This window comes from Vicia villosa, unplaced genomic scaffold (assembly GCF_029867415.1).
Source record: "Vicia villosa cultivar HV-30 ecotype Madison, WI unplaced genomic scaffold, Vvil1.0 ctg.000351F_1_1, whole genome shotgun sequence".
In the NCBI taxonomy this organism is placed as follows: Eukaryota; Viridiplantae; Streptophyta; class Magnoliopsida; order Fabales; family Fabaceae; genus Vicia; species Vicia villosa.
The window spans coordinates 392142-405436 of record NW_026705157.1 but is presented as its reverse complement, the minus strand read 5'-3'; the positions used below and the strand labels follow the sequence as shown (position 1 = coordinate 405436).

Below are 13295 nucleotides of genomic sequence, written 5' to 3'. Positions count from 1 at the left end.
ATAATGCAGCCAACATGCAAAACACCTTAAATCTCCCCTTTTGGCAAATTTTTGGCTAAAACATCCTGTCACACCATACCAGAGAAACACTTGCAACGGATAATCAAAACAAACACAAGCTAATACAAACAAACAGCATACATCACCAGTATGCACACAATGCTCAGACAAAAACAGACAGTGCACAAGAGTAGCACAAGCACAAGCCACAAGAGTAGCACAAGCACAAACAGATCAACACAAAGATAAACAAATAGAATTATTGATCACACACAACCACCATTCTTGTTGTTCTGGGTGGTGACATATTACTTCTCCCCCTGTTTGGCCACAAATGTTGCCAAAGCCAAAAGAATTGTCTTTTCCTCGCTCAACGAGTTTAAATAAGTCCAAAAATAAAACTGACCGAAAAAAATAAAATAGACGAAACTAATTGCAACAAAACAAATAAAACAAAACAAAAATAAACACACTAGACTCTAGTTGCAATTACTGCTCAGAGTCAGATCCAGCTGAGGTGTCTGAAGAACTTTCTTTCTCAGAGTCATCAGCAGGACTATCACTTTCTTCCTCCACTTCTTGATCATCTTTATCTTCCATCTCTTCTGTATCTGCCAACTCCTCATTCTTATCCATTTCCAGAGTATGTATCATTTGTTCAAGAGACATTTTTCTAGCTTCCAGTTCTTTGCAAGTCTCTTTCAGTATTGCTATGACTTATGCTTTACTGACTGATGCTCCAGATTTGGAATTTTCAACTGATGCCATGACAATGTCTGGAACATGCTTTCCCTTAAACAGTTTGTAATGGAAAGCCAAGGGACTTTCTCTTTTGCACACTACATCATGTTCGTTAAGAATGTTTGAATATTGATCCAGAATTATACCACTCAAGAGGGATGGAAAGGCAATTGGACCCTTAATGCTGAAGCTTCCAGCATGCTTCATGGTTTGGTCGAAAATATATGCTCCATAATCAAACTCTACCTTTGTTCCTACAACATACAGAAGTCTACCAAGCACAGTTGAGATAGTGGACTTGTGATTTGTTGGAACCCAATTAGCTGCTCCTATTTTGTGAAGCATTGCATACTTGATGCTCAGCTTACTTGCAGTAAGCTTCTCTTTCATGGGCCAGCTTTTTACCTGCTTGGCTGTGATCACTTGACAGACTTGGTTGTCTGTTACTTCTAACTCAGTTTGAGCTTCATCTGTTCTTCCCAAGAATTTATTAATCACAAAAGGAGAGAACAATACACACTTACCTCTTACAAACACCTTTCTGTAGTCTTCACTTCTGCTATTTCCACAATCTTCAGATAGGTTTACCACAAATTCTTTGACCAGCTTCTCATAGCATTTGGGAAGATTGCACACAGTTTTTAGCAGTCCAGCTTCTTGAATCAGCTCTAAGACTTCCTTGTTTTCAAGAGCATTTGGAGCCAATTCCCTTTCAAAAGCCAATCTCTTTTGAAGAACATATTTCCATCTCCTGACACTGGAGGCATAGTGGAAAGACACATTATCGATGGGAACTTCAGGGATGTTAGCAGCAAGCTTACTGGTTGTAGGCTTCTTCCTTGATGGAATGTCAGGGACATTTGTTTCAACATCAGATTCAGGTTCAACAATTTCTCGCTCTTTTCTTTTCTTTGGAATGACCCTGCTCCAAGATTTTGAAGGACCAACCCCTTTACTCTTGGTAACAGCTTTGCTCTTGACAGGACCTGCAGAAGTACTCTTCTTTCTGATAGTCTCTTTGGCAGGGTTGTTCATTTGAGTTCTCCCTTTTGGTGATCCTTGAACAACAGCTTTGCCTTTTCTTCTTGTCATTAGCCTGTTGGCTACACTCGGATTCAAGGAAGTGAGTAATTCGTCTTCAGAGTACTCATCTAAGTCTACCACATTAGTATCACCTTCAGTATTGGCCTTAGGGTGCTTATTATTGTCAATGTCATTGACATCCTCGGTGACATTGGTATTCTTAGTAACCCCTTGTTCATCCTTTGTGATTTCTAGGTCACTATCAACAGTGTGAACAGCCTCAGCCTTACTGGTGTTATTGAGGGGATCAGCCATTATGGTTTGAAGTGGAATAGATATTCTAGGCACTTGATGATTCTCCTTCAGAATACGATTAACAATCCTGGTAATTGCACTATCGACATACTTGGATCCTTCTTTAGTAAGTTTCTCCATGGTAGCAGATGCTGAGAATTTGGTACCCTTGTTGTGAATACCCTCCTTGGGTCGTTTTGCATGAATCGTTTTAAGCTTTTTGGCCTTTACTTTGTCACTGCTAATCGTCCTTAAAGGGACAACCTTAAGGACCCTATTAGGGTTAGAAGACTCTTCCGGTGCTGCTGAGTCTGAAACGGGAGATTCATCATTCGATTGCTGAGACATTCTGAATCTTAGAGAACCAGAACTTGTTTCACCCTTGTGAGAGCAATAGATGTAAATCAATCTCAGAAGGTAGTTAGTAGAGCTACTAGGAAGGTTTGCCGTTTTTAGAATATTAGGGGATCGAGGGAGCTTTATATGCACACTGAGTGAAGGAAATTTCAAAACATGGATTTTGACAAAGCCCAAATAGTATTCCCTCACGTCGGTTAATTGCTATAATAAGTTTTGGTAGCAAATACCCAACATACCCTTTTCTGTCGCATTGTCTTTAGATGTTGTTGCAACATTCTCTGTGACATTGCTTTCAGACAGTCTTTTGGGATCATTGCTCACATTTGACTTTTCCAATTTTCTTTCTCGAACTGTAATGTCCAACACAAGGCTTACTCTTTCTTCTAGCAGAAATCTATTGATACTTCTGTATTCCCTTACTTTTGCACACAGTTTCTCATTCATTAGACTGGTCTCAAAAAACTAGTAGACAGTTCACTTTTAGTGAGATCACCAATATAGGATTCTTTATCTGATTCATCAGAATCATAGGATTCATCAAATTCGTGATGGTACATTTTCAATTCTTCCTTGATCATGGAGTGGTCAGAGGGGTGGACAGATGTGTCAGGCTTCCATAGATAGGAATTATCCTTAGATCTAAATCCCTTCATGACTTCCTAATTTGCTTCATTTGTGATGATACACTCATCTTTGGTGAACTTAGCATTGAATCCTTCATCACACAACTGACTAATGCTTATAAGGTTTGCAGCTAAACCTTGTACAAGTAGAACATTGTTTAGATTAGGTATACTCACCCCTTCTGTCTTCCCAACACCTTTGACTTCTCTGATATCTCCATCAACCAGAGTTACATAGTTGTTTCCTTCCAATTTGAGATCTACTAGAGAGTTCTTCCTCCTGGTCATATGATTTGAACAACCACTATCAAGGTATCAGTCTTCTTCTGCTGGCATCCTTAGAGAAGTGTGTGCTATTAGAGCAACATTCTTAGCTATCCCAGATTTCTTCCTGTTATAGGTATCATGATCAAGTTTGGTTTGTTGAGTTTGGTATGGACCAAATAGTCTGAAACAGAATGGCTTTATGTGACCAAATCTTCCACAGTGATGACACCTCCATTTCTGGAACCTTTTCTTTGAGTACCTCCTTCTTATGTTTCCTTGATGTTGTGACATTTGGATTGACATCTGGTTAGTCACACACGTTTTGGATTCTATCCTCCTGAGTCCAGAGATTAATTCTTCTTTAGCCACAAATCCCACTCCAGACATGTCTTCTGACCTTTGTCCAGATTCCAGAATTTCTTCTAGAGTGTCAGATCCATTTTTCAGCATTTTGAATGACTTGGTCATTTGATCAAGTTTGTGGTTCAACATGCTTACTTCACTACTGAGGGAGTCTATGGTTGCAAGATGTTTAATCTTTTCAGATTCTAGATCTCTTATGATCACTTCTTGCTTCTCCACTTGTTTGCAGACTTCAACATTCTCCCTAGACAACTTCTTGTACGAGGCAACTAGTTCATCAAAGGTTAGCTCATCATCACTGGAATCATCATCAGATTCATAGATTCTTGTTGAAACTGTGACATGCTTTGCAGTTTCCTTTTCTGAATCTTAGTCTTCGTCAGACCAAGTAACAGTCAGTCCTTTCTTTTGCTCCTTGTGGTAGGTAGGACATTCAGCTCTAATGTGTCCGAATCCTTCACATCCATGACATTGAACCCCTTTCCCTAGATAGGGCTTCTCCTCAGCTTTGAACCTTTTACTTGAGTCATATGTCGGACTGATGTCATAGGAAGTGTTCCTGACATCGGGTCTGGACTTCTGATCAACCCTTTTAATAAGTCTGTCGAATTGTTTTCCAAGAATGGCTATGGCGTCTGATAAATTCTCATCACTTACACCATTTCTTTCTTTTGAATCATCACCTGTGTTGGTGACAAACGTAATGCTTTTGTTCTTCTTTTCAACAGGCTCACAGATGCTTGACTCAAAGGTTTGGAGAAAACCAAGAAGTTCGTCCAGCTTCATGTTGTTGATGTCTTGAGCTTCCTCGATGGCAGTTACCTTCATATCAAATCGCTTAGGCAGTGATCTGAGGATCTTCCTTACCAGTTTCTCTTCAGACATTTTCTCACCTAAGCCTGTAGAGTTGTTTGAAATCTCACGGACATTCATGTAAAACTCATGAATGGTTTCATCCTCTTTCATCTTGAGACTTTCAAACTTAATGGTAAGTATTTGAAGTCTCGACATCTTTACCTTTGACGTACCTTCATGTGCTGTTTTGAGAATATCCCAAGCTTCTTTAGCCAGCTCACATTGTTGCACAAGTCTGAAGATGTTCTTGTCGATACCATTGAATATTGAACTTAGGGCCTTGGAATTGCCCAACACTAACTCTTCTTCAGATTTGCTCCATTGAGTTTCAGGAATTAGAACAGTGGTTCCATCTTCCATAATTTTCTCAGGATGTTTCCATCCACTTTCAACAGCTCTCCAGGCCTTGCTGTCCACTGACTTAATGACTGCTACCATACGAGGTTTCCAGTAGTCATAGTTAGAGCCATCCAGGATAGGTGGTCTGTTTCCAAACACTAACAGTTCCTTCTCCATAGTACCAGAATTTTGTTATCCCTAGATCTCACCCAGATGTAAACAGGCAGGGTGCCTACTCTGATGCCAATTGAAAATTCTAGTAACACACGCTCGATGTCAAACTGGATGTTATGACATCCAAAATTACGCAACACAGACAATAATAACAAACAGCAGAAAACAATACAGAACACACATAATTGTTTACCCAGTTCGGTTCAAACAACCTACTCTGAGGGCTACCAAGCCAGGGATAAAGTCCACTATTAGAAGTATCAATTCAGAGCTAAACTCCCAGTTTACAACTCTTCACTTAATCACTATCCAATGACCCTTCTACCTAGGTTCTACCTAGATATGGAATATCTCCATTCCACTCCCCTTCAATCACAACAGTGATAACACATACACAATAAACAATTACAGATAGAAGACACACTTCAAAAACACACCTTGATCTGCTTAAAACCTTCAATCAAGAGACACACACTCGTGCTTAAAAGCTTAGAGTGACACAACTAAAACACAAACTAATTCCAACACAATCATCAAAGATAATAGCGTGGATCACAAGAGACAGTTACAGAACAGTCGTTCTTCACAATTACAATCTTCTGTCTGCGTTCCAAATTAGGATTGCAGGTCTTTTTATAAGCAGTCTTGGGCCTTGGGCTTTTTTAGAAACACATTAGGGTTAACAAAGTTAACATAATTCACACGCCAACTGTCTGTTACACAATGTGCTGTCAATAGGATCTTCTGGACGAAATATGCAGCACTCAATAAAAAGTTTCCTAAACTAATAAAAAGGATAAATCAGGAAACATAATTAACAAATAATAACAGCTCCTGCTGTCACACATGGATGTCATGACATCGATCATGACACTCATTACAAAACCTGTATTAGCTCCACACATATATGCAACCTGCATAAACAGAATCAACCAGGTATGTTTTACCAATAATGCAGCCAACATGCAAAACACCTTCAATACAAGACCTTCATCAATCAGTTTCTGAACCATGCCCTTCAATTTGTCACAGCCCTCAGGTTGATTTTTGCAATTCACACAATCAATACTACCGCCCAGGAAGATACCACTGTTGATCAGATGATGCTTCACCGATAGGAGTGGAAATGTCATACGACTCACCTCAGACACCACATTCATTCCTTCATTCTCGATAGCATTTACACCCGAGCCTCCATGAGTTGGCATTGGATTGTTAACAATGTTGGGCGTTAAAGTGAACTGAATAACATTCTGATATAGAAAATCTTGGACTTTATTCTTCAACGCAATACACCTCTCTGTATCGTGCCCGGCAGCACTAGAGTGGAAAGCACAATGCGTGTTCCCAATATTGAGAAGGTGTTGCATCAACTGAGCATATGTCATAGGAATCGGATCAATCTTTCTATCCCTTCTTTGTCGGTACTGGCTATTCTGATACTGAGGGCGCTGCCCCTGTTGTTGTTGATGTTGCGGCATAGAAATTGTAACAGCATTAACTTGGGAATTACTTCTTCCATGGACACTTCGCCCATACACAGCATCCGCGATTCCTTCTTTCTTTCTGGCATAATCCTCTGACGGTTTCTTGCCACCAGCAGGACTAGCAACACCCTTCGACTATATCTTTCCCATTTTAAGGCCCATCTCGACTCGTTCGCCACATCTAACAATTTCAGCAAAACTTGAAGACGTACTATAAGCCAGATAGTAATGTCCACATAGTGTACTTATGAACATATCAATCATTTCCCTCTCTGTCATCGGAGGTTGCATTCTTGCTGCCACTTCTGGGCGTATTCCTTGAATGAATCTTTAGAGCCTTGAACCAAACTTTGCAACTAGGTCCTGTTAGGTGCCATATCAACATTATATTGATAATGCTTGATGAACGCCTCAATGAGATCTCTCCATGAATGAATGTGTGCATGCTCAAGTTGCATGTACCATTCCAAGGAAACTCCAACCAAGCTATCATGGAAGAAATGCATCAGGAAACCTCCATCCTCTGAATAAATTGACATCTTGCGGTAGTAAGCTTTGATGTGTGTCAAGGGGCGTGTAGTTCCATTGTACTTGTCAAAAGTCGGTACTTTGAACTTTGACGGGACCCTCACACCAGGAACCAATCCCAAATCAGTGATATCCATGCCCAATACACCCTTTCCTTCCACAGCCCTCAGACTCTATTCAATCATTCGAATCTTTACACCCTCATCTTGTGCGCCATCAGCACTATGCCTAAACAGCTGGTTCACATTCTCAAGGTCAACCTCATGATGCCCTCTATTCTGATTACCTCTTTCCCCTAACAGATGAGACGGAGGTGGCGATGGAAACCCTTGGTTCTGATTGAAAGGATTATAAGGCACAAAATTAGGGCGGCGCCTGAACTCATCCTCATCACGGTGATCATCAATACGGCTCGATACATCATCAAATAAACCATACTGTCTTCCATCATTTTCGGTCCTTCTGGAATTCTCGAACGAGAACTCACAAATCTTCCTGACCCCTGGTGACGTTAGCCAACGCCTCCATAAATTGTGTCATATGTGCATTCATTTGTTCTATCAACTGAGCTCGCATCTCAACCATCTATTCTTGTATTTGTTCCATCTGTCTTCGTTGGTTGCTTCGAGTCGGATATTAATGAGTTGTCGTCGTCGGAAACCTTCTGATAATAAAAGAGTGAGATATAAGAGAGCTGCAAAAACCTGTAAATGTATGACAATGTATGATATATGGTATGATATGCATGAAATGTTTGTCAGCTTTCAGGTATCCAAGAGTTCATCCCACTTTCAGATAGGACATATGAACAAGATATAGAATACCATCAGATGATAAACAACACAACAAGATATCCGGAAAACCCCCAAATTGTACTTCATTCAAACATAATCAAACAAATGAGTTCATACAGATAAACTACGCATAGTCTAGCAACAAAGTAAATGCTTCAAAAGCATACATATGAGGTTTAATACATTAAAACACAACCCCATCCAACAATCCTGGAGGTGGCCCGTAAATCGAAACAACAAACAAATTAGAAATACTCAATCGAATCAAGGAAAACTGGCAACGACATAATCATCTTCGTTGGGTTCGAAGTTTTGCAAGCTCTCCCTTAAGTCGAGCCGACTTGGCCTTTTCTTCCACCAATTGCTTTTCCAAATCTTGATTCTTCCTTTTACCATTGCTTTCGGACCTCTACAACTTCAAACACTCTTGTTACTTTCCGTACAAGTTTTCCTCCATTAAGTCATAAGAGCGCCTTTGAGCACACGTCATGCCTGAGCCTTCACCTTAGTCTCGAAAATAATTCTCCAAGTCAACTTCCCTATCTTTTGCTTGAAGTATGATGTTATCCGCCTTAGCTTGAGTGTAGAGTTCAGCAGAAACTGTATCAGACAAGACAACAGGAGGTTGTTCATACAAAAGATCGGACTTTGCAAATCGCAACAACAAATCTTTGACTCTTTCCTTGATCCAATCCATATAAGGACGCATAGCAATAGGAACCTTTTTACATAGAGTGGTTTGATCTTTCTTATGAACTCTTGTCCAAGCAGATGCTATCTTCTCCAGCTCCATAAGATCTTTCCCTTCAGCAAAGTACACTGATTCAACCACTTCCACATCCTTCAGAGGACCTTCCATTGCATATCCCAATTGGTGGTAAGCAAGCGTAGGATTGTAATTAATACAACCTCTAGTTTCCATGAGAGGGACATTGGAGTATTGACCGCAACTGGTAATGATGTTCCAAACCTTCCCCACACAATAATTCCACCTGATGTCAAACAACGTAAGGTTAACAAGCATATCTGACCACTGAAGAGAACCTTTCCTGAGCATGAATGGCCCTTTCATTGGAAAATGCAACATAAACCACTGATACAACAAAGGGAGACAAGATCCAACAACGTATCCCCCCTTTCCATGCCTAGAGTGGATAGAAAAATAAGTGTCCGCAAGCAATGTTGGCACAGGATTTTTGTTCAAGAAAACACAAATAGCCGACAAACTCACAAAGTCTTCCACAGATGGAAATAGCACAATACCATAAATCATAACAGCAAGCAACTGAATGAAATCACCCCAATGTTCTTCTTAGCCGACTCCTCAGCCTTACTGATTAGAAAACATAGGTAGAACTCAGGACTAGTACCAGTTGCCTTCCAATTACTTTTCACCTCTTTTATACCCAGATGAAGAGCTTCGGCTATATTTTTGAACCTTACAACCTTAGGAACCCGAACGAAAGGCACATCATCAGTAATTCGGATGTTGAGAATATAAGAATATTCCTCAAGTGTTGGAACCAGTTGATAATCCGGAAACATAAAGCCCCGCAACGGTGGGTCATAAAATTGGAACAACATGATCAAGGCCATCGAATCAAAAGATGTGTTGAGGACGAAAAGCAAGTTGCCATAATCACGATTGAAATCATGTAGAACCTTCCCTTTCAGACGAGAACTCAAACTTATTAGCCCAGCAACATCGATAACCGGAATCTTGTAAGCACTGGTGCGTCTTGTGAGCTCTTTGACAGTATCGGCGGAGATATCCATCTTTTAGCTGAAATGAACTCTTGAATGACCCTGAAAAATATGACAATGCAGATGCTTGTTATTACTATATTTTTTCTGTACATCAATTTTTGAAAAGTAAATATGCAATGATGCAAGGTGGTGGGACTTTGGGTGTCTCCCACCGGACACGTCTGGATTTCCTCAAAGTTACACGACTCAGGTTCAAAATTTCAGCACAATTTCGGAACACCTCATAGATCATGGGACATAATCAATAGAATCAGAACCATGGTCACCATCACAAAAATGAAACCACTCGAACAAGATCCACGGTAACCCTCGAACAAGAACCACGGTAACCCTCGAACAAGAACCGAAGTCACCATCAATGTACCTGTTAAGTAATGATTGATTCCCGCCCCACTCACGGGTAAATCTAGGCTAGGGTAGGTTGAAAAGCCAACAGAGGATCGAACGTAGGCGCAATCATACGATATTGCCTCGTTCCACCATGCTCTGCCCATGGATATGTGATCAGATCAATCACACATTCATCTTCTGTCCGTCACGGCCACTCTAATCCTAGTTCCTAAGGTATCACTCATGACCTGTGTATTGGGTCTTTTACCTCTTGTAACACCCACCCAACAATGGAAATTCAGACAATCCAGAATATGATGCAGACAAGTAAAAGCGCAGATAGAATGCAATGCAAACAGGCAAATATGCAAAGCAATAAAACACCCAAAGATAAACACACAAGCGCTAGGATTGACTTGCTAAGTCCGGACCCGCAATAGGTCGAGACGTCTCTAGCAGAGTCGCCAACTATCGCTACCGCGAAAATCAACAGAGTCGCCACTAACATATTTATCCTGAAAAGGAAGGGAATGCCAGCAAACCACGAAACAAAACAACGGCCTTAAGACCAAAGATAGTGTAAGGGAGTCGGTTACGCGAGGGGAAGGTGTTAGGACCCATCGCGCCCATCGTACTCAATGGTATCCATGCTTGTGTTTAAAACTATGGGTGTGTAATAAATCTACGCCTAAACTGAACTAGTATGCATGCAAAATGTAGAGAAAAGAAAGAGTTATACTCGCACGGGCCCTACCCTGCTACCTACGTATCCTTTTTGAGGAATCAGAAGTACCGTAGTTCGGCTAACTAATTTCTATTTTTTTTGTGTTTATTAGGTGAACGAGTTACATTTGCACTCCTCCGCTCGACCTTTGGAGTCTTACGCATGGGAATGGAGCGGAAATAACAAGCTCTTAAAAAAAGAAAATCAAAGAGTATGATTTGTGTTTTAAAAGAATGCATGAGGAAAACCTAATCTAAGGGGGAAAACTCGCTACCTATGTTATCATACAAAGGGTACAAGTCTAAACTTACCTAGCAACCTACGGGGAAAAGCGAATGCAAACAAAAGTATCACACAAACGAGTCTCGCTCGTAAAGCAAACACCTACTGGTGCAGGCCAAGTAGTAGAAAAGTGGTCCCGCCATAGCCAAGGGGAGCGTATCACCCGAGTCAGCCAAGCATTAGACTAAGAAGTTGTGAATCTTTAACCACAGAATTGTGTTACCGGGGCAAAGAGGAGCAGAGGAAAATCGGTGCGTGCGTACACCGAGCATCAACGTCGGTCAACGTGAGCTAAGAAACGTGGGGGTCCGATTGCATGGACCCTGTAATACGGTGGGAGAACTGACTTTTTTTTTAAATGTCACGGATAACAAGAGTCGCCACCGACTTTTATTTTATCCAATTTATAGAAAGGCTAAAAGAACAGAAAAAACCTTTTTGAAAGAGATTGAGTTCGGGGGGTAAGTTATACAAAGGGAAGGTGTAAGCACCCTTTGTACCCATGGTTATCCATGGGCTCTTAATTGCTTAGCTCACTTTTGTTTTCAAAAATGTTTGTAGTGTGTGAATAAGAAAAGATTTTGAAGAAGAACTTTAGCTTGTAAATAAGCGTAGTCTTTTTGAATTTGATTTTGAAAAGGAGTGGGAAAAGATTTTGATTTGAATTTGAAAAAGAGCAAGCAATTAAAAAGCAATTACCCTTAAGTTTAAAAAAATAGTTCTTTTAGACTTTAATGGGAAAGGACTATCCATACCATAAAGAGGGCAGGTAGTCCTTTCATTGGATTTAAAAAGGGTCATCGAAATTATCGTTCTCCACAAGACTGTCCCTGCCATAAAGAGGGCAGGTAGTCTTAGGGAAGGATATAATAGTCATTTTAGGCAACAGGCGAGGATACCTTAGCAATTGAGACAATCATCATTTACAAGGCAACTTCGAGGGACAAAATTGATGATGATAATGAACTGAGGGCAACATTTGTTTTGCTTAGGTATCCTCGGAATCGAGGGACTTGACTATTTTAGAATTGTAATTAAAAGGCAACAGGCAACAAGGCAACAGGCAACAAGAGAGGTTACCACAAAGGTGTGTGTGTGGCACAATCAAGTGATTTAATTCAGTTATATTTATCTTATAACTTAGGCAAACTAAATTTATTAGCAGGCTTGCACTCCCTATGATTACTAACCACAGCAATTAATAGAGCAGTTTAATGGTCCTACGCTATTACAATAAACACCAGTGGGCAGAAAAATAAAGGCACGAAAGTAAAGGCAGAAAATAAAACCTACAACTATTACAAGAAAACCTAATGCGACCTATACATAGTTTCTAGAATTTAAATGGCGGAAATTAAGTAATTAAATAAATGGCGTAATTAAATAGATGCTGAATTTAAATGACAGATATTAAAATAAAAATTAAAACACGCATGCGACAATCATAGAGTGGAGATGAGAAGAGAAGATTGCAATGAGATTACAGTTTAAAGGAAATTAGAGGTAAAAGTATAAGCCTAAAAAGAAAATGCTAGCCTAAAAAGAATGGATGACAACACCAACCCTAATTCAAGGACAACATCCACCTAAGGGAAAACCTAATGCTCTTACCCTATTGATTTTCTATGGTTTCCTGATCCAAGGCTAAATAAAAAAACCTAATTATAATTTAATTAAAATTAAACCTAAATTTAAATCCTAATTATTATTTTATTTAAAAGAGGGTTAAATAAGTTTTTAGTCCCTGTAAATATGGCACTTTTCAATTTTAGTCCCTATAAAATTTTTCTTCGAACTTTGGTCCCTGTAATATTTTCCGTCCCCATTATTAGTCCCTCCCGTTAGATTCCACTAATGGAGGGTGACGTGTAACGCATACGTGGATTTTATTTTATTCTGATTCACCAGCGTGGATATGATAAGGGTAAACTCACTTAAACAAATACTCACCCACAAATTAACCATTTCGTTTTCACTCAAGCTCTCCTCTTTTCAACTGCAAACCCTAGATAAAGCATCATCTTCCAACATTGTGGTCCCAACATCCCATACAAGAAGCATCCTTGTGGTCCTAAAACGAAGAACCTTGTGGTCCCAAAACGAAGCCTAGTGGAGTTGATTCGTTCATTCGACTTTGCGTGGACCAGGTATGTGAATGGTTCATCTTTTTTCGACTTCTTGCAATTTTCTAATGATAGTGGTTGTTAAATAAACATTAACTAGTATAGGACAAAGATTTTGATTATTATGTCGTATCTGTTGAGTACAGCATATGTACTTTTGTTGTCGTTTTTTGTTGCCCTAATTAGAAATTGAATTAATTATTTTGTTGCCCTAACAGAAA

General features: G+C 39.9%; 1 protein-coding gene across 1 annotated transcript; it reads right to left on the bottom strand.

Moving 5' to 3' along the window:
* Positions 1 to 717: 717 nt before the first annotated feature.
* On the bottom strand, positions 718 to 2406 carry LOC131627173 (uncharacterized). The gene has a single exon (XM_058898005.1). The coding sequence runs from the start codon at positions 2404 to 2406 to the stop codon at positions 718 to 720; it is 1689 nt and encodes a 562-aa protein (XP_058753988.1).
* Positions 2407 to 13295: the final 10889 nt, after the last annotated feature.